General features: G+C 42.2%; 2 protein-coding genes across 9 annotated transcripts in view; both read right to left on the minus strand.

The window, feature by feature from the left end:
• The window catches only part of klhl11 (kelch-like family member 11), a 68,230-nt gene extending 58,270 nt beyond the window's left edge, over positions 1-9,960 (minus strand). The window contains exons 1-4 of one of the 4 annotated variants that reach the window (XM_072561201.1): positions 9,272-9,960; positions 5,409-7,011; positions 2,285-2,313; positions 557-998 (exon numbers count right to left, since the gene is read on the minus strand). In XM_072561201.1, the coding sequence (XP_072417302.1) occupies positions 5,427-7,011; positions 9,272-9,663 (1,977 nt within the window). In that variant the 5' untranslated portion in view covers positions 9,664-9,960 and the 3' untranslated portion in view covers positions 557-998; positions 2,285-2,313; positions 5,409-5,426. Of the gene's footprint in view, positions 1-556; positions 7,012-9,271 lie in introns of those variants that run through there. The other 3 variants (XM_072561200.1, XM_072561198.1, XM_072561202.1) reach the window with 3 other exon arrangements.
• A 7,105-nt stretch (positions 9,961-17,065) lies between these two features.
• Positions 17,066-21,296, minus strand: part of LOC140465642 (ATP-citrate synthase) — an 81,527-nt gene continuing 77,296 nt past the window's right edge. For all 5 annotated transcript variants that reach the window (XM_072561209.1, XM_072561212.1, XM_072561211.1 and 2 more), the window contains 2 exons: positions 20,317-20,393; positions 17,066-18,609 (listed from right to left, as the gene is read on the minus strand). In XM_072561209.1, coding sequence (XP_072417310.1) covers positions 18,515-18,609; positions 20,317-20,393 — 172 coding nt within the window. In that variant the 3' untranslated portion in view covers positions 17,066-18,514. The remainder of the gene's footprint in view (positions 18,610-20,316; positions 20,394-21,296) is intronic.

Raw genomic sequence — 21,296 nt, forward strand, 5'->3', positions numbered from 1 at the left:
TTTTCTTTGGAGGGGGGGGTGGTCAGTGTGTTCTCAATGGGCCAAATAGTATGCTTCCACGCGGTAGGGATTCTATGATTCTAGTCTGCTATCAGCATGGCTTGAGTGGCTCCAGAGCCACAGCAACATTGCTGACTTTTAATTGCCCATTGATTTGGTCTTGAAGTTCATCTCACTGAATTCAAAGAGGCAATTCACTACAAATCCTCAAGGGCAACAAGGATGAGCATAATAAGCTGATCTTACCAGCAATGCCCAGATCACATAAATGAAAATCAAAAGGAGCATCACAATTAAGGAAAGGATTGAGGGTTGGGAGAATAGTGGTCCTGTTGTACACATGATACAACACTATAACCATGAGTGTTCCACATGCTGGTTCTTGCGCATATACTGCCTAACCTGCAAAAGCTTAGATAATCTGATGTACATTAATCAAATTCTGGCTATGGTGGTGACTCAATGGCAATTTAATTCTATTATATTAACCCTACATACCATATAGCCAGCACCCCAGCCCACAAAAAGCAAACACACATTATTTGTGATAAATTTAAACTCTTCCTTTATTAATATACAAGCTACTGTATTATATTTTAGAAAAAACAAGAGTGGATGAGTAACACATTGCTACACATGCATACACACAATACACCAAATTAAGTCCACACAACCTTGCTGGTTAGTATTCCAACTGATGTCAGGCAGGCAAATGCATACTCTGCTATTGGAAAGACAATCGTTTACCATCTCCTTTTTAATGCAAGTCACAATCACACAGTGCCCAGCTAGCTGCACAAATGCAGTCAAAAAAAATCCTCTTTATTTAGGCAAAACATTTTAATAAAAAGGCAACGGGACAATGCTGAAGGTAAAGTGGAACGGACTCATGCCTGAATACTAGACAGCACACTGCTCCTAATTCAAACTACAACATGCGTCAGAATTCAAACTCTTTCCTTACCTCAGTCCTCTCTCACTACAAAACATTCCTTATCCTTAGGCAGAGAGAGAGAGAAAAAAAAAATCACAGGCAGCTTGTTAATTCATAAATACACTTACAAACATGGGTAGTGAAGTCTGTGTTACTTGAAATTGTGTGCATCTTGGATCATTCTTCAACATGTTTGACATGATGGGAGTGAAATAAGCAAGAAAGGGTTGAGCAACAAAAACATTTTTAAGTAAAGAAAAGATCTGTGAAGGAAAAATAAAATCAATAAACTAGTAAAAGAAATTTGTTTCTGTCTGAGATTGCAGTTAGCCAAACATAACTGGTAGCCATCACACTGTCCCCTCTCCTAACGTACATACTAAGCGCTGAGGCAGATTTTGCTCTGGTAATTGTGCATTTCAGAACAGCAAAATGGGAAATACTAGCAGCATGCATATCCACATAAAGTACTTAGTTGCTTATTAATAAATTTAGAAGCACATTGAAAAAACTGTCCAGAGAGGCAGCCCATGGAGGGTCAAATTAAGAGTGAATGTAGAGAAAATGTCAATAAAATATCCAAAGATCCAATAGTAATGTGCATGTTAACAGAGTCAAATTATTTAGGAATTTAAAAAGGTCATTCTATATTGTCATCAGGTCAGGCCCAGTTTGGTACATCTCATTATGCTGTATGTAAGAAGAGTGGATCTACCCTGATAGATTACTTGCACAAGATCACAGGAATGTATAAAATACCAAATACCAAGAGTGTGCACAATTTGGTGCCATTAGCTGAGCAGAGGTATCCTATTGATACATTATAGGAGCATCTAAAGTTGCATCAAATCAACACAGCTAACAATTTATGTGACACTTACTCCTAATAAGGTGATATCCAAGATTTTCCAACACCAAACGGCAATGAAATCAAGGACACCGTGGCCTTGATCATCAATGAACTGAACCTTTCAACTGATGCTCACTATTGGGATCTTGCAGTACATTCCATTACAGAACAACTAAAATTCATTCCAAATTTGAACATGAAATGTTTTGAGGCATTTCTGAGATGCAAAAGACATTAAAAATCAAGACCCCTTTTCAAATCTATGTCACAATAGGGTGCGAGTATAACAAAAGGCAAAGGCCACCACACTGGACTGTTTGCAGGCAGCAAGATGTCATGCTGAAAGTCATACCTGAACAAAACATATTCTGAACTACAGCTTGAAGTTCGTTCGGAGTTATAAAGTGAGGTGCAGCACAACATGTTCACTCTGTGTTTAGTGCCCCATGCTTAATCAGGCAAACACCTCTTCTGTTAAACCATGCTGATGTATCACTTACCATCACTTGTAATACTGCATGTACTGAATCTAAAAATAAAACACCTCATTAGCACAGAGAATATCAATAAAACAATAATACCACAGCCTCATTTCAAACTACATAAAACAATAATCATCAAGGATGGGCGAATGCAGCTGCATTTTTCTCCTCTGCAACACAGTCTTACAAGTGCACAGCACAATGGATGGGATCAGAAAAATTTGACTTTGATCAGTTGTACGGACAATGGTCTTGTCCTTCCAGCGGCAGATATTTGCCATTCAACAGACTACACCTCAGTGAGTGAAATCTTCCAAATAATATACCCTCAGCTGCATCACCAACACTACCCCAGGTGGTTTTGTGTGCCCTACCTGATGACAGGAGTGTGTTACGGAAAAAAGAAATCCAAGCTCAGGATCTCTCAAACTAAAACTGTGCACAAAACTGCCAAACAGCTCTCAAAATTGTCAGTTAAGAGTAAGGTAGGGCACAATTTTTAAACATCAGCTCAACAGTTTAATTACAGAATGTGTCCTTCCAAACTGAACCATAACTGAGGAGTGCATTCTGCAGGTTACAGGGAAGTCACTAGCAGTGAAAGGACAACAAAATTAGTTTAGACTTTCAGTATCAGACAAACGAAATATATCACAATGCTAAAATCTAATCCAACCTTGTAACAGGAACATGGACCAATCCTGTCTCAGTTGTGACCACAGATGAATACTAATGACTCTTATTTAATTTAAAACTGGAACAGATTGTTAAATACTAGCAGTATGAAACCCAAGTGCTTGGTCTCAGCCCACTTTTAGTGTTTAAAAAAAACAAAGAACTGCAGAGTCAGGAAATCAGAAATTGCTAGAAAAGCTCAGCAGGGCTGGCAGCATCTATGGAGAGAAAGCAGAGTTAATAGCTCAGGTCCAGTGACCCTTCTTCAGAAACATTAACTCTGCATTCTCTCCACAGATGCTATCAGACCTGTTGAGTGCTTCCAGCAAAATGTGATTTTGTTTTACTTTCAGTGTTACATTGCTACAAAAAGCCCAAGGCTCTCATTAAAAAGGAAGAATGGTGCAGCTCAAAAAATCTTCAGTTTTGGAAATCAGTTGTCACGAACAAACATTGGGTCATCACCAATTGCAAGTTACAATGAGTTTGTAACAGATTCATTTAGGAAAATAGCGAACTTAGCAAGGAACGTACCACCAGTAGGACATACTCTGCACATACATCACAAACATCAACTGGTGAAAGAATGGCCACAAAACAAAGCCACATTAACACTTCTTTACCAAGTCACATTTCAAATACATTTACAAAATACAAATTAATTCTACTTGAACGATTTACACTTAAATAAGTTGACTTCTGATACAGAAATTATGCTGGCTAGTTTAAATTTAAGACTTTCCTTCCTTTGAGGAGAGTTTCACAAAAAGATTGAAAACGTAAGCTATACATGGAAGTACATCTCAGAATCCAATGGTTGTGCAAGTTAGTACATTGATACATAGCACAACACACACACAAAACATAATGTGACAGCACCAAGTTAGAGACTGCAACTAAAAGCTATACTCCACACACTGATTTTCACTATGCCTCAGAAACGAACTGATATGACTGAGCTATTTAAAATCCTTCTATTTCAATGGTTTCTAGATTTTTAACTACACTAACTGTTCAGAACAAAGTATTGAATAGGCTGCACAAAATCTGTTGGTGGAACAGACAGTTCTCCTTGTCCACCAAACAGAGCAAGAAAAAGTACAGAGAATAAATTTTCATCTCCAACAACTCAGGAGTTCAGATATCTGCAGAGTTTCGATCATTTAGGACAGGATACAAGAATTGAATGAAATATAACACACAAGTACTACTAAATCCTAAGCAATGTATATAAATTAAGCTGACTCTAACTCATGAGTATGCTGGAGTGTAGGAATTAAGGAGAAACAGATAAGACACAAGGATCTGCAAATATCATTCAAGATCAATCACTCAGGTACCCTGTCCAAGCAAAAACTGTTTGATTGTAATTCTGCTAGACCCTTTATTAAAAAGCCAAGCTTAACCCTATACAGCCCAAATGGTAAACCCAAACTGAAGTGTAATCAAACCCCAGCAAGCCAGGTAGCAGATTCCTGGAGCAATGAATCAATACTGACTGACTTGTGGCTCAAAAATAAAACTGAGATTGACATAATGGAAAGTACTTTTAAAGGACATCTTAAAATGGAAATCACCTCAGGTGGTTTAAGGGTAGTGCAGTATGAAAACATGGTGTTCACTACTATGTGCACCAATCAAATGAACAAACATCAGTTTAAAGTGCTTTCTGCGATAACCAAAGTGCTTAGGGAATCCTTTGCTGGTTAGTACCCAGCTTAAGTTTTCCAATTATTGAGCATTCTGTTTAATGGATCATGATTGGAAAACTTGGAGCATATTGTCAGTTGTGCTATCTGAACTAAGCCTAGATTCAACAATTTTCTCTTACTGTTCCTCCTGTAAGTTTTAGGTTAGCCCAGGGATTGGTGCTATGTGCTCCCAGGGACCATGCACTAGACTGGCCCCCAGTCCTCCATCATTGTAGTTTTCATTCAAAACAAAATTAAGCTGTTGTAACCAGAGAGTGGCATTAACAATAATGGAGATGTCCACATGATCAAGTGGCACCCTAACGAAATTAATATGGCTCAACAAAACAACTTCCCTCCCACTCCCTAACAAAGCCAATTGGATTATTTTTGCACATTTAAGTAAATGTCTCGTTTAAGGAATAAGTAGTAAAATCTGGTCCCAACAAGGTATGAAGGGGAAATAAAAAAAGGTTACGTTTTTATAATAAGGCAAGACATTATTTTAAAAATCACACGGTACTCATCCACCACTTGGCTGAGGCCTGAGTGTGCCGTGGAAGGAGGCAACATCTCTGAAAAGGAAATCCAAGAACCTGGATGCAGCACACCATGCTACAGTGGTTTAACTCCATAGTTCTTAGAATATTTCTATTGCAATGTATCCCCAGAGATAGATGGATGGAGAAAGTAAGGCCATGCAAAAGAAAAATGTAACAAGCTCGGCGGGGAGGGGGTGGGGTGAGGAGTGGGAGTGTTCCTCACTCAACCCTCACCTCCAGAAGTACTTCTGGTTAACATTCAACTTGAGGTTGCAGCTGCCGCCTGAGGCTTAACGATCGCCGATGTAACTGCTGCATCTGCTGCAGCCGCTCTCGCTGCCTGGCTAGATTTTGTGGCATTGGGTATCTCTGAACTCCATACAGGTACCTATAAGGTATCCTCACGTGGCAAGCAGTTGCCCGGCATCGTGGCTGGGGCATGGGAGGCAGCAGCATCCAGCGCTTCCTCTCTGAGCAATAACGGTATGCCTCCTTCCGATACTGTTTGTCCATGTCATCACTGTTCTTCCAGCCGCCAATTATGAATACATCATCACGAAAGTAGCAAATTGCCGCCCCCTCAATACTCAACACTTCGGGGGGCAAGCTCTCCAAGATTTCATCAGCTGTCATGTTAGAGATTTTCTGCTTTGCTTCGGTGTCTGTCACAGTGTAACATTTAGGGCAGCAGGAGGCTGTGTGGTAAAAGTTTGTTGTTGCAATAGCCATCTGGAAGGCGCAGTAGTTATCAAGCAGTGGCAGAGATTCCACGTCTTGCCACTGCCTTGTGTCGGTATCATACTTTGCATTTATAGTCTCCAATCCATCTTCGTTGTCAGTGTCCACAGGGGTGCGAGCAGTGATATACACAAAACGATCTTCCACACTGATAGCTTTAACATCTCGTAATATTTTGGGAGCCGATTCCAGATGGTGCCATCTATCTTGATCAGGTTCATATACGTCAACATCTTTGAACCCTGGGCTAAAGTTCCCATGTCCCCCAATACTGTACAAATTCTGTTTAACTGCTGACAGCCCAAAGGAATGCTTCCTTGTGATCAGGTTGTTAACCTGCTCCCAGCTGTTTCTGTTTGGGCTGTATCTCTCCACTGTCTTTGCAAACCCAGGTTCCATGGAGCCAGCCACATACACATGAGAGTCTGTGATGGCCATAGCATGGCCGTCCAGATGGTTGTGAATGTGGGGAAGATTCACCCATCGATCTTCATCAATGAAATAGCCAACACACTCACTTAGATAATCTCCACCCTCTGACACACCACCCACCACCATGATGATATCCATGTTTTGTCCAAAGCGAGGCTGGAATGACACAACCTGGGATGCCCAGTTGTCCAGATTGGCAGGCTGAAGATTTTCTGATCTCAGTGCATGACCTTCAACTGCTTCTGAAACAAGCCGGAGGCAGTTGGCATTATCAGCCACAAGCCGCTCAGATTTGATGATTCGAGTTAGGTATGTGGGCTTCATCTGAGGCAACCGCAATAGCTGGAACAGCTCCTCAAAGTGCTTCTCCCTCTCCTCTGGGTTCCGCTGCACCCACTTCACCACAGCCTCAAAAAGAACTTCCTCAGAGTCCACTGTGATTTCAGAGTCTGACAGCCAGTCCCTGACCAGGTGAAAAGGCAACGTGTAGAACTCATCATCCTGTACCACCTTGGAGAAGTCCCTGCGGATCATGTCTGCTGCTTTCAAAGCCAGCTGGTCCAGGGAGTACATGTGGGCCAGACTGTGAACTGCCACACAGTTGGTGAGATTCAGCTTTTTCTTTAGAAACTCCCCACAGAATTCCTTCAGCTGGAGCAGGAGGAACCTGGAACAGGGAAATGGCACTTTTGGAAAATCATGTAACTGCCACTAATGGAGAGTACACTTGAAAACAAAAAAATGCACGTTTTACATTGTTAAATTAAAGTTACCACAAAAACTCCATATTGCATGAAAATGAATCAATTAACCAAAGCATTTTCATTCCATACCTTCTGAAACAGATTCAGAAATATAAAAAGAAATTAGTGCCAAGTAAACTGGTGGGCGTGGAACAGGGAGTGGAGAGTGTTGGCTGTCTAATGCTGAGATCTGTTTATCTTCTGCACGGATGCTGCTGTTAATTTCTGGCAGTGATTCACCTAACAGTCAGGGCACAAAATGTCACTTGTACAGATCCTTCTACAGCATGCAAGCTCAGGCATACACTGACTCTTTATTCCCAAATTCAGAAAAAAGGGACGTCAGCATCACGCTACAGAATCACTTCAAGTGATTCTGCAAAATTAAAACAGAGCATCAAAAACATATGCCTCGACTTTACATTGCAATACAGATGTCTTCTATAATGACTGCTTCCTCATCTTGTGCCTTTGATATTCTCTGCTATTTAAATGTTTCTTTGTCACAATACTCCTATGCGCTATCCTCTGTTGTAACCATGATATCACAGACCTCTCAACTCAAATAGCTTCCCAGTCTATACCCACACAGGCACAGGGGTGCTCATCCTTGGTCGTCTGCAGGTTAACTTTCAGCAATGCTACCCAAATTACTTGAGTCAACTACCACATATATCCTGAAGACATTCAACCATATCTCATTTGCTGTTCTACTCTTCCTGCAAACTATTTTATCATCTTTGATTGTTTGTCCTAATGAAGTACACAGAGTTAGGTCACATTGTTTGGAAAAGACATCTAATTTATGTGGTAACAGTAAAGACTAATGAAAAGACAACAATATATGTCTCTTTAGTTTTGTAAGAAGGTTCTTGATGAAATGCCACAAAGAAGACAGGTCAACAAAATTGTTGCTCATGAAATGGGAGGAGACTTGGATAATCGGCAAGTTGGAGGAAATGGTTTCTTTTCAGACTGTCTCTTTCCCCCAACCCAAGTGCATTGCTCTGGAGTTTAGAAGAATGACAGATGACTTATTTGAAGTGTACAATATCCTGAATGATCTTCAAATTGAGTTCAGAACTAGGGGCATATTAAAATTAGGGGCCACTCTTAAGAAAGAAATTAAAGGAACTTTTTCTCCGAGATGGTTGAGAGACTTTGAAACTTCTAACCTTGAAGATTGTGGAGATAATTTCATTGAATATTTTTAAGGGGGAGCTTAGGCAGGGGGTTAATGGTTATCTGGGGTAGATGGAAATATGGAATTCAAAACACTAACTGATCAACCTCAATCTTAGTGACTCATGGAGCAAGCGCGAGTGATCAACTGATCTACTACTGCCCCTAGTTTGTACACCCCCACCCGACCAGGACTGTTATCAAATGACAACCTGTCCTTCTTATGTGAACCAACCTCTCCCCAATGGGAGTAGATGCCCAATGACTGTGGATCACCCAACAGAAAGGAATGAATTCCCTTAATAGCTTGGAGTTCCTTCCCCTACCAAGTGGACTGGATGTCATGCTCCTGTGGCTACTAAGAGCGAACTCCTCCTACATGTACATAGTCTTGGCTAATGGATGTGGATCTACCACTCCAGGAGAAAGTGAGGACTGCAGATGCTGGGAATCAGAGCTTAAAAATGTGTTGTTGGAAAAGCACAGCAGGTCAGGCAGCATCAAAGAAGAATAATCAACATTTTGGGCATTCTTCAGGAATGAGGAAGGTGTGGCAAACAGGCTAAGAAGAAAGGGAGGAGGGACTTGGGGGAGGGGCGTTGGAAAAGCGATAGGTGGAAGGAACCCAGGCCAATGAAAGTGGATCGTTCCCCCACCAAAAGGAGCGAATCACATTGTCCCAGCTTATGGGAGTGGATCACTCCACTGCACCCCCCCCCCCCATGAGAGTGGATCTGTCCTCATGCTCCAGACCAATGGGAGTGGATCAATCCACTCTGAGTGCTAATGGGATGCATCAGTCCACCCCAAACCCACTGAGGTAGATCGCATCAGCCGGGCCAATAGGGATCAACCACTTTGCATTCGCCACACCCCCTCCCCGCCCCTGACCAATGTGAGTGGATCATTCCGCCCCCCGGACCAATGGTAATTGATCGCTCCGCCCCTTGTGGAAATGGATCACTACACTCCTGTCCAATGGGAGTGTAGCTCCGCCCTCACCTGTCGGCCAGCTCCAGGACCTCATGGACAGTGCCGGTGCAGACACGGATGGAGCCCGTGTACATGAACTGGAGGACGGCTTCCACGGTGTCGGGGTCAGGCCCGGGCTCCGTACTCCATTTGCGCATCTCCACCCGCTCGGAGCGGGACTCCTCGAAGTTGCCGCCGAGCAGCGGCTCGAAGTACTCGGTGGCGGCGGCCAGCACCGAACGGTGGGCGCGGAACTCACGGCCTCCCACTGACAGGGTCAGGTCACAGAACAGGCCGCGCTTCCTCTGCTCGTTCTGGCGCCGCGACAGCTCCAGGCAATGAGTCCTCGATTCGAACACATCGGCCTCGCCATCGCCGTCGTCCCCGCCCTGGCCCGGGTCCGGGTCCGGGGCCGCCGCCATTACGCTGTCCAACCGCCAACGGCTCCTGACTTCCCTCGTTCACGTTATCAGAACCTGCGCTCAAACGTCATCACACTTGGTTGACTGTACCTCCGCTCGTGACCAACGTCATGGGAGCCTGCGTTCGTACGTCATCGTATTTGGCAGTCCGTGCTCCCGCCCAAACAGCACGAGCCTTTCCGCTTCTAAAGCGTCATCGGAAGCTGCGAGCTTTACTTTCTATTTTGGTTGATTATGCCCACCCCTGTCATGAGCGTCATCAGAACTAGTGCCCATACGTCAGTCGTTCATGCGCTCCCTTTCCCCCCCCTCTACCCAGGAGCTCCTTCAGCAAATTGGCCTCGAACTGGTTGCAACTTGTCTGGTTACCCTTGGAAATAATGGGGAACATGGTTGAGATATTAGATTAGATTACTTACAGTGTGGAAACAGGCCCATATGTAGTTATGAGGACTATAAACGGGAGAAACTTGGGAGAGATCAATGAACCAGGGAATAGAGTTAAACTAAAGGAGATGGAGAAGCCCTCCTTCACTCAGGGTAGTGGGAGTCTAGAACTTGCTGCCTGTAAGGGAGAAACCCTGATAACATTTAAATGTCCACCTGCAAGGCACACAAGGCCATGGGCTGGAAAATAGGATTAGAATAGTTAGGTGGCTAATTTTGACCAGTATAGACTCAATGGGCTGAAAGGCTATCTTCTGCATAGATGTCTCTGACTAACTTGTTGGTAAGACACTAGTTAGATCTCAGCCAGAATGTTGTCCAGTTCTGAATACTGTACTTTAGTAACAATAGGATGGCAGTGGAGCACATGCAGAAGAGGTTTTCTGGTCGAAAGTTAAAATAGGGCAGATATTAGAAATCTGAAACAAACTCATGGAGCAACACGGTAAACCTGGCAACGTCTGCAGAGATAAGCTGAGCCGACTCATTGCTGATGCAGCAGAGGCAAGTTTGGGTTCCTGGCAGCGCCTGTTTCCAGTGCAGATTCATGGAAGTGCCTTTGGGTCCAGTATGGGTGTGTGCAGCATTGAAAGCAGCCACATCATTTGAGATACGCCCAAAGTGGGCTCACGGCAGTGTAGAGTTTGGGCCGGTATGTTACTCAGTGGCACCTGCATTGGCAATGTCCAGTGAGGATTTGTAATGGTGAGTGCATCGTTGAAGGTGAAATGGTGCCCGAGTGGCAACTCGTGATCTAGTAGCAGCACAGCGAGGGGGACTTGGGCCTGGCCACCAGGCCTTGGGCAGAGTACTTGAGGACTGTAAAGCTGTATATTTTATTTCTTCATTTTTCTGCTTTTATGTATTATGTTTTGGCTTATTTTTGTCTTAACATGGTGCCAGAAGTGGTGACACTATACAAACACTTTTCACTGTATTGTGACAAAAAACACTTGACAATAAATACATTAAATCAGTTAACATTTCAACTCCAGTATGACGTATTAGCATGCAAGAGGCCATTTGACTCATCATAACTGCACTGGTTCTGTTAGCTAATGCCAATGTATTTTTTTGGTCCCAAGTCCTACCACTATCAAAAGCCACCTTAAACACCTCAGCTAAAGCTTCTTCCATATTTCTGAATGTGATTTTGGACAATGGTTTCAGGGAGCAGGCCAAGTAATTGAGGCTGGAATGAAGAGGTTGGGACTATTCTTAAGCTAAAAGATTTGACATCATTTTTCAAATGATAGGCCTATACTGAGCAGTAATTCTGGATGTAGGTTTGCTTGCTGAGCTTCATTTTCAGACATTGTCACTCATCACCATACTAGGTAACATCTTCAGTGAGCCCTGGACGAAGTGCTGGTGGTGTTTCCTGCTTTCTATTTATATATTTGGGTTTCCTTGGGGTGGTGGTGTAATTTCCTATTCTTTTTCTCAGGGGGTGGTAAATGGGATCCAAGTCAATGTGTTTGTTGATAGAGTTTCGGTTGGACTGCCATGCTTCTAGGAATTCTCGTGTGTGTCTGTATGGCTGGTTTTAGGATGGATGTGTTATCACCACAGGAGATGACATCACAACCCCAAGGAAACCCAAACATATAATAGAAAGCAGGAAACACCAGCGGTACTTCATCCAGAGGCTCACTGAAGATGTTACCTAGTATGGTGAGGAGTAATGAAACATCTGAAAATGAACCTTCCAGCTCAGTGAGCAAACCTACATGCAGAATCTCAACTGAGCTACAAATCTTCTCAAATCTCGCTAAGAGCAGAAACTGTTCATGCTCATTGGGCACAGATTTACAAAAGAAACAAGTGCAAGGTGGGACCATGATTAATGGCCTTGAATGCACTTCCTATGTGGCATCAAGGAAAGTTCAATTAAGATATTCGAGAGAACAGATTTTTAAGTAGTAACAATATGCAAGTAATTGGGAAAGGTAGGAGAGTCAGTGTTAGATAACGACGTTCATATGGAGGGAGAGTTCAGGTATACTGGACCAATCGTCTTCTGTGCCATAACACCACTGACCAACTCATTCCTCACCACATTGAGCTCCAAGATCCAACTTCTCCATCACCCCCTTATTCTGAGCCTGTGACCCACACCTAGTTTCTCGTTAGGGTTTCATTCTATCCCTACCCTACACCCACTCAACCGCAAGTGGTTGGCAGGGCCCTCAACGGTGACTGACCCATCTACCACAGCCATATCCCTCCCTCGCAGAGCAATGACAATGTTCCCTTGCCTCAATTTCCATTGTATCAGCATTCCACAGGAATTGTTCTCCCTGCAACATAATGGTCTACTCTTCACACTTCCTTACTCCCCCATGGCACCTTCACATGTAGTGGCAGAAGGTTGCCCATTCATCTCTTCCCTCCTCACCATTCTATGCTCCAAACACATATTTTTAACTCATACTTTTTAAATCTAGTTCATTATATTGCTGCTTAATACAATGTCCTTTTACACTGAGACAACACAAACTAGGTGACCATTTTGCAGAACACCTCCATTCTGTCCATAGGAATGACCCGGACCTTCCAACTGCTTGTTATTTATCTCCACACCCGCTACACTGCTCTGTTGAAGTGAAACGCTACTTGGAGGATCAATACCTCGTTTTTCATTGAGGCACTTTACAGTTTCCAAGACTTGATATTAAATTCTGCTAAAGAATGACCTGTCTTAATTTTCCAAACCCATTTAATTAAGCCATATTGCACTCCACTTTAACCATTAGCTTCAGCTAGCCCGGACAAGCAAATTTAATAAAGTAGTTTCTAACCAAAGGTCAGAGTTATATAATGTTATACAGAGTTATACATAAAGGAAAGTGCATAACCATTCAAGCAGTTATTGACAATCAGTAAACTGGTTTAAGAAAATCTTAAACATATATATGCAAAGCAAGAATGATTTATTTTAACCTGCTGACACTGGATCAGTGATTAACACTACTTGTTGAATAGGCAGGATCATGGACAGTGAGGAAGGTTATCAGAAATTGCAACAGGACCTTGATCAGCTGAGGAAATAGCAAATGAAATTTAATATAGATAACAGTTCTTGCATTTTGCAAAGTCAAAGCATGGTAGGAGTTTCATGGTAAATGGTAGGGCCTTGAGTGTAATGGAACAGAGAGATCTTGGAGTTCAGGTGCCTGGTTCTCTGAAAGTGGAGTCACAGGGAGACAGGGTAATGAAGGGTTTAAGGCATTGAGTATAGGAGTTGAGAAGTTCTGTTGCAGTTGTACAGAACATTGGTGAGGCTACACTTGGAGTATTGTGTTCAGTTTTGGTCATCTTGTTACAGGAAGGATGTTATTAAACTGGAAACAGTGCAGAAGAAATTCCCAAGGATGTTGCCAGGACTCAAAACAGTGAGTTATAGGGGGAGGGTGGACAAGCTAGGACTCTTTTCTTTAGATCGTAGGAGACTGAGGGGGGGGGAAATCTTATAAGATCAGAGAGGCATGGATAGGATGAATGCACAGTCTTTTTCCCAGGGTTGGGGAATTGCGGACTACAGGACGTAGGTTTAAGGTTAGAGGGGAAAGAATATAAGGGAACCTGAGGGGCATTTTTTTTTAAACAGAGGGTGGTATACATATGGCATGAACTACCAGTGGAAGTGGTTGAGGTGGGTACATTAACATTTAAAAGGTATTTGGACAAAGACACTGATAGGAAAGGATTACAAGAATATGGGCAAAGTGCAGGGTAATGGAGTTAACATGGATGGACATTGTGGTTGGCATGAACCAGTCTAGGCCAAAAGGGCATATCTCCGTGCTGTCGGACTCTGACTCTCTACTGTCACAGGGAGGAGAAAGCGAGGACTGCAGATCGGAGCTGAAAATGTGTTGCTGGAAAAGCGCAGCAGGTCAGGCAGCATCCAAGGAGCAGGAGAATCGACGTTTCGGGCATGAGCCATTCCTGAAGAAGGGTTCATGCCCGAAACGTCGATTCTCCTGTTCCTTGGATGCTGCCTGACCTGCTGCACTTTTCCAGCAACACATTTTCAGCTCTCTACTCTTACAGACAGAGAAAAACTTAAACTTCCAAATCCCTTTCCTTATTGCCCACAATGTTGCTGTTTTGAAAATGTAGGCGTGTTTCTAAGTTCCTCTAATTTAAAGAACCTGCAACAGACTTTCATGGATTTAAAGATAATTATTTATTCACACACCCAGAATGTAAACACAATCACATACTCAAAACAGAGATAGTACATTTCTACACATTAAACCAAATGTGTTAAACCATTTCTACATGTTTAAATAATTAACAATTCTTTTGTTTGACTTTTCGTAGTTCAGTTTGTGGGACCAGAAGAGATCATCCTTTTCTATCTTAACAGATGGATTAAGAAAGACTGAACTCTGATAACCACACTTTGCTGGATTCCCACAAATGTTAAGCAGGTCAGCAAGCTACACAATTGAGACTTGTTTGTACCAGGTTGTTGTATTTCTGTACAGATACAATTGGAGTTTGGAATCAGACCAGGTGGTTTTTAAATGCCTTTACAGCATCCTTGTTCTTAAAAAAGGCAAAGTTAGCACACTCTTCATGTTCTTGCAATCTTTTCTGGTTCTTGAGATAAAGGATTACAGTATCAGAAGTTTATTTTACTCATTTGTGGAACGTGGGCATTGCTGGCTGGCCAGCATTTATTGCCCGTCCCAATTTCTCCTTTATGTGGTGATGGTGAGCTGCCTTCTTGAACCGCTGCAGTCCACATGCTGTGGGCTAACCCACAATGCCATTAGGAAGGGAATTCTAAGATTTTGACCAGCAACAGTGAAGAAATGGCAAAATATTTCCAAGTCAGGATGGTGAATGGCTTGAAGGGAAACTTGGAGATGTAGGTTCCCACATATTTGCTGTTGCCCTTCTGGATGGAAGTGGTCATGTATGTGGAAGGTGCTGTCTGAGGATCTTTGGTGAATTTCTGCAGTGTATCTTGTAGATAGTACACACTGCTGCTACTGGGTGTCAACGATGGAGGAAGTGACATTTATGGATGTTGTGCCAATCAAGTGGGCTGCTTTGTCCTGGATGGTGTCAAGCTTCGAGTGTTGTTGGAGCTGCACTCATTCAGGCAAATGCAGAGTATTCTATCACACTCCTGACTTGTGCCTTGTAGATGGGTGTATAGAGAGAGTCAGGTGGTGAGTTACCCTCCACAATATTCCTAGCCTCTGACCTGCATGGTAACCAGGTTTACCAATTAAATTATTCCCATTTGCCTGTGTTTGGCCATATCCATCTAAACCTTTCCTATTCATGTAACTGTCCAAATGGCTTTTCAATATTGCAACTGTACCTACCTCTACCATTTCCTCTGGCAGTTCATTCCATATACGTACCACTCAAACATTCACCCCTTCAGTCATAGAGATGTACAGCACGGAAACAAACCCTTCCGTCCAAGCCGACCAGATATCCCAAACCCATCTAGTCCCACCTGCCAGTGCCCGGCCCATAACCCTCCAAACCCATCCAAATGCCTCTTAGATGTTGCAATTGTACCAGCCTTTAACACATCCGCTGGCAGCTCATTCCATACACGTACCACCCTCTGCGTGAAAAAGTTGCCCCTTAGGTCTCCTTTATATTTTTCCCCCTCACCCTCTAGTTCTGGACTCCCCAACCCCAGGGAAAAGACTTTGCCTATATATCTTATTCATGCCGCTCAATTTTGTAAACCTCTATAAGGTCACCCCTCAGCCTCCGACACTCCAGAGAAAACAGCCCCAGCCTGTTCAGCCTCTCCCTGTAGCTCAAATCCTCCAATCCTGGCAACATCCTTGGAAATCTTTTCTGAACCCTTTCAAGTTTCACAACATCTTTCCGATAGGAAGGAGAATAGAATTGCACGCAATATTCCAACAGTGGCCTAACCAAGGTCCTGTACAGCCGCAACATGACCTCCCAACTTCTGTACTCAATACTCTGACCAATCAAGGAAAGCAGACCAAACGCCGCCTTCACTGTCCTATCTACCTGCACTCCAAGGTCTTTGTTCAGCAACACTCCCTAGGACCTTACCATTAAAGGTGTATAAATCCTGCTAAGATTTGCTTTCCCAAGAGTCCTTTTAAATCATTCCCCTCTCACCTCAAATCTATGCTGCCTAGTTTGAACTTCTAATTCAAAATGGCATTCAAGCAGGCTGTAAGAAATAAGTACAAACAGTTGGCTGGGTTTTGAGGATATTTGGTCAAGGTTTGGGATTACAAAGCCCACATGGTGAACACTTCTGAAAGAATTTTCACTGAGTGAAAAAATTCCTTGGAGATGAAAGAAGTAGCCACTGAATACATGAACACAAACCTTCTCCCAAATACTTATGGAAAATGGAACTGTATGGTGCTATTACAGGTAACAGGCATGACATATCAAAAATGATTTATATGTCTTGACAGCACATTGAGTGGGATGTATATTGCTTCAAAGTAAAGGAAAAAGAAATCAGTCATTGCCATTACAACTCTAGTCTCTTTCAGATGGGAGCAGAGACCAATGGGAGAAAGTCTAATCATTTGTCTCAGGACCTGGACGTGCTTAGAACCATTCTCACTCAAACTAAATCAGTTCTTTTGAGTTCAGCTTCAGGCAGATCATAATCTCTAATTTGCCAGTGAAGTGGTTAGGACGTGTTAGATGAACATACATTTTTGGAAGAACCCATGATATTTCAGCCTGTAGTTCAATACTGTCGACAGGCCCAGATGCTGCTCTGCAGAAATCACATTCAAATACAAATCACACCGCCTCACATTCCAGAATTGGTATCTTAAAAGGTCTACAGGCACCTAGGTGGAAGGAACAATCTCGACTCTCCCAGCCCAAGAATCTGACCATCCTTGATTCAGATTATTTTATAATTCCCCAAAACAAAACACAGACAGACAAAAAAACACAGACAACAAAATACCCAATAAATTACATACTTTAATTTATACTAAGATACCAGGTAGATTTTGTGGTTATAGATTCAGGCTTGGGTACCTTGACAATGCAGAAAACACAGTCAAACAGTGCATATGATTACAGCTTACGTTAGAAGACTGAATTTCTAATGATTAAAGACCCTATTTCCCTTCAATCCCTCAACAGGATGTCACATCTCATCCCCAATCTCCTAATTTTAAAATTAAAATTCTGAAACCACACAGAGCAGACAAAGATTTAGTACAAATGGTCCCTTAAGTTTATATCAGCACAGTTACGACATAGGACTTACACACAGCAACGTGGTTGGGTGAAATGCCATTGAAGCTGTACAGCAGACCCCAGCAAGAGAAAGTAATCACCTCAGACTGATTGCGTTGTTCCAATTAACGTCAGACATGTTGCCTTTGGTGCACGCTTGTGCAATGTACAAACCTGAGAGCCACTGCTGACATCACGAGACAAACAGCTGCGTGACATTCCAATGTCCACTATTTCAAGTGGAGACATCAGAAGCATAAAAGAAAGTGTAACATAAGCAACAACATAGTGAACAAAAGAGCATCATACAAAGATGCTGAGCATTCGTTGGCTAATAATGACAAATTTCTAGGCTACAAAGTTAAAATCCCATTAACTTGTAAACATCAAGCTGCTTACAATAGATCACAGTCTGCAAAGTTAAGACTGATCAGAGATGCAATAGCATCGAGATCAGTCCTTTCCAAATCTCCGGCCCTGCAGAATTAGGTCGAATCAGCAGAGAAAAAAGTGCAAGTGAATAGAGTTGCCAGTACATCTCCAGGTGGATAGCTATAATTTGCAAGTTGCCTACGGCTTTTGCTTGTTCAACTTTCTTGCTGCTTATTTCAGACAGTTAACAATTATCAAACCCCACTGAGTTCCCAGCTTACTGATTTTGTAAACAAAAAAATCCTACTTGAACTGAGAATAAGCTTCACTGAATGGAAATATTTCTATAGCAATACAGCAAAAACATTTTTGGATAATTTTCCTGAAAATAATTCAAATGAAAGAACAATTCTACTTTGGGTTCTGCTGTATTCCGTAATGGCAATGCAGACAAAGAACTCCTGACAACACCGATTCCTTGCTTTCTCTTTATAGCTTACACTAGATTCCCAAATAATGTGCGACTTATGCACGTACACACCCACACCCGGTTTAACACTGGGTTTCAGCTACTTCCTAATGGACTTGTAATGGCATGTATTTGGTTTGGTTTTAATTAAAAACAGCTGCATCATTTCATGAAGCTCTTGTTTGTACAATTAGTCAAGACGTAAGATTTCCTTCCCCTCCTTCAAGAACTTCAGTGCACAGAAGAAAAGCGATGTAAACACCTTTTGACATGAGCGGGATCAGGGAGATGTTTCTGCACTGAGGCCCCCTTCCAAGCTAACAACGTTCACATGGTCATATGTTCTGGTAAAACATAAGAGATGTCGTCCCATGGGTGACGGTATAGTCCTTGCTTCAAACGTTTCTGATCCAGATAGTGTCCTGGAAAGTTAAAGTACATTAGTATCCACAGGAAGGAATGCAAACAAAAGACTTCAGGTTTCAGTTTAAAAGTAGGTAATTTTGAGAATCTTTTGGCATAAACTAGTTAGGATAGCCTGCATTCCTTTAGCTATAAAAGTAATGTAAACATCCATCTCAAGATAAAAAAGGTATCCAAAGAATTGTTCAGAATTCAAATTAAAATAAACCATTCTGTCCCACAAATGTTGACTAATATTTCTGCTCCATACCAGCCCCTTCCAATGCTACCTTATCTTATCCTATTAATAATTCCTCTATCCCTTTCTCAAGGGGCTGGTTAGTTCAGTTGGCTAGATGAATAGAGTGTAGAGTAAAACCTACAGTTTTTGTTTCAATCTAAGTTATGATCGTTCATGAGGCACTGCCCATGCTCCTGCAGCAGTTACCTTCAAAACTATATAATGGTCTCTCTCTAATAGAAAGAGATGCCTATGATCCTTTGAGGACTGAGACTCCAGACTGTTCCTTTATCCCACATGTACTTATCAATCTTTTCCTTACATACATCAATTGCATTCATTTCAATCACTTCATACAGCAGCAATTTTCACAATCCAGCCCCTGAGAATACAGTGACTTGCATCTCATCAGGTGCCTTCACTTCGCTGGGACAAAAGCAGTAATGGAAAGTTGAATCACTGCTGCCAACACTGCATGTTTCTTGGACTGACAGTCTCTATCCTCAGCCACATGGTCCATGTGAAATGAGAAATTCACACATGCAATTTTGGAGCATGTCTGCTACCCACCCACAGTACAAAGCAAACCAGATGATTATTTTACATCTGCTGGCAAAATTAAAAAGCAGGGTAAGTTTTGTAACATCTTGCAAAAGTTACGTAAAAAGGTATGCAAAGTTATCAAAGAATGCCAATAGATTCTACAAGATGGACAAATATCGGACAGATGCAGCTAACCATGGGAAAGTGAGAAGTCAGTACATTGGACCCAAAGACAATAAATCAGAATAGTTTCTCCAAAGGAAATAGAAGAGCAGTGCAAGAACAAAGGGATCGATGGGTTTACAGAAGAAAGCTGGATTTCACTTCTCCAAAATAATCACAAATATTGGTTGTTAAACTCATGATGATTACAATGCTTTCATTGTAGAAAATCTTAAATTTATCTGGAGTGGGTGCATTCAGTTTTGGACCTTGTGGAGGGGTACACAGATTCACCAGAATGACACTAGGGCTCACAGGGGCAACCGACAAACTTCCTATTCTCAAGTGCATAGGAAGCAGAGGTCTAATGAAGCTAGGTCTAAGAACATGAATTAAGAAAGCACCTCCTGGTCAAAACAGGAACTCTGCTAAATCTATGAATTTCAAATCAATTAAAAATTTGAGACCGAGATGGGACAGTTTTTGCAAGGGCTCTGGAACTAAAGTAGGTAAACCGAGTCAGAATCAGCTATTTACTATCTAACTTGGCTCCATATTCCTTCAGATTCTCTTCTAATCTATCCAGTTCAGTCTTGAAAATTTAAATGAACCCCGAACACAGTCCAGATTTCCACAATCCTTTGTGCACAAGTGCTTCCCTACTTCGCTCGAGCAGTCTAAATCCAAGATAGTAGTGGGGAGGGAGCATAGCAAATGTAACTCCAGCTATCTTATGCCCTCTAAAAGGATCATCTAAAAAGGAAACTAATAATGCACTTACCAATAAAGCCCATACTTCGTCCAAGCACAAAGATTCCATTCAGGGCACCAATCTCCACATACTCGTCAGCTTCCTCCCTGTACAAAATTTAGGCAAATTAGCACTACTTTCAAATTGAGAAAGATAGGTCAACATTAACTACTCTGTACTCAGACACTGGCATAGAGCCAGCACTTGCTGTTCACGTCGAATTGTCAGCAATGTACAGTACAAAACTATCATGGCAAGTAATTGGATTTCCTTCTAGAATCTTCCCTTTATTCCAGTGAACATTACAAATCTATTTTTGCTTTGAAATCTGTTGTGCAACTTCCACCCCTTAGTATCGCTCTCAACCATTGAAAAAAAATCCTCAACTACCCCAGAGTGCAGCAGCTACCAGATATTGAACCTTCAGGAGGAGATAGATGGACTTTTAATCATTAATGATTTGAAGGATTATGGATAGTGAGCAGGAAGCTGTAGGTGCAATCAGCCATAATCCTATTAAACAGTAAAGCAAGCTTAAGGGGCTGAATTGCCTACTCCTGCTCAGGTTGCAACACAGAACTGCACAGTACTGGAACAGGCCTTTCACTGTCGGGTGACTGTGAGAGTTTGCACATTCTCCCAATGTCCAAAAATGTGCAGGCTTGGTGGATTAGCCATGGGAAATGCAGGGTTACAGTGATAGAGTTGGGTGATGTTCTGGATAGGATGCTCCTTGGATGGCCAGTATGGACTTGATTGGCCAAATAGCTGCTTCCACACTAAGGATTCTACAATTCGTCTTAGAAAGCAGTGAAACTGGAAACAAGGAAGTTGCCCATATGAACTCAGGGACAGTGCATCCTGTGGCTGCATTTGTACTCTCGATGGACAAGGGATCATTTCACTGCTTTACAACTCCAACAACTGCGATTATACTCAATTGAATAAAAATTGCTATGAAGCACCCAAAGGTTGTGAAATGTTATAGAAATACTTTTTCTGTCACTGAA

This window comes from Chiloscyllium punctatum, chromosome 42 (genome assembly GCF_047496795.1).
Source record: "Chiloscyllium punctatum isolate Juve2018m chromosome 42, sChiPun1.3, whole genome shotgun sequence".
NCBI classification, from domain to species: domain Eukaryota; kingdom Metazoa; phylum Chordata; class Chondrichthyes; order Orectolobiformes; family Hemiscylliidae; genus Chiloscyllium; species Chiloscyllium punctatum.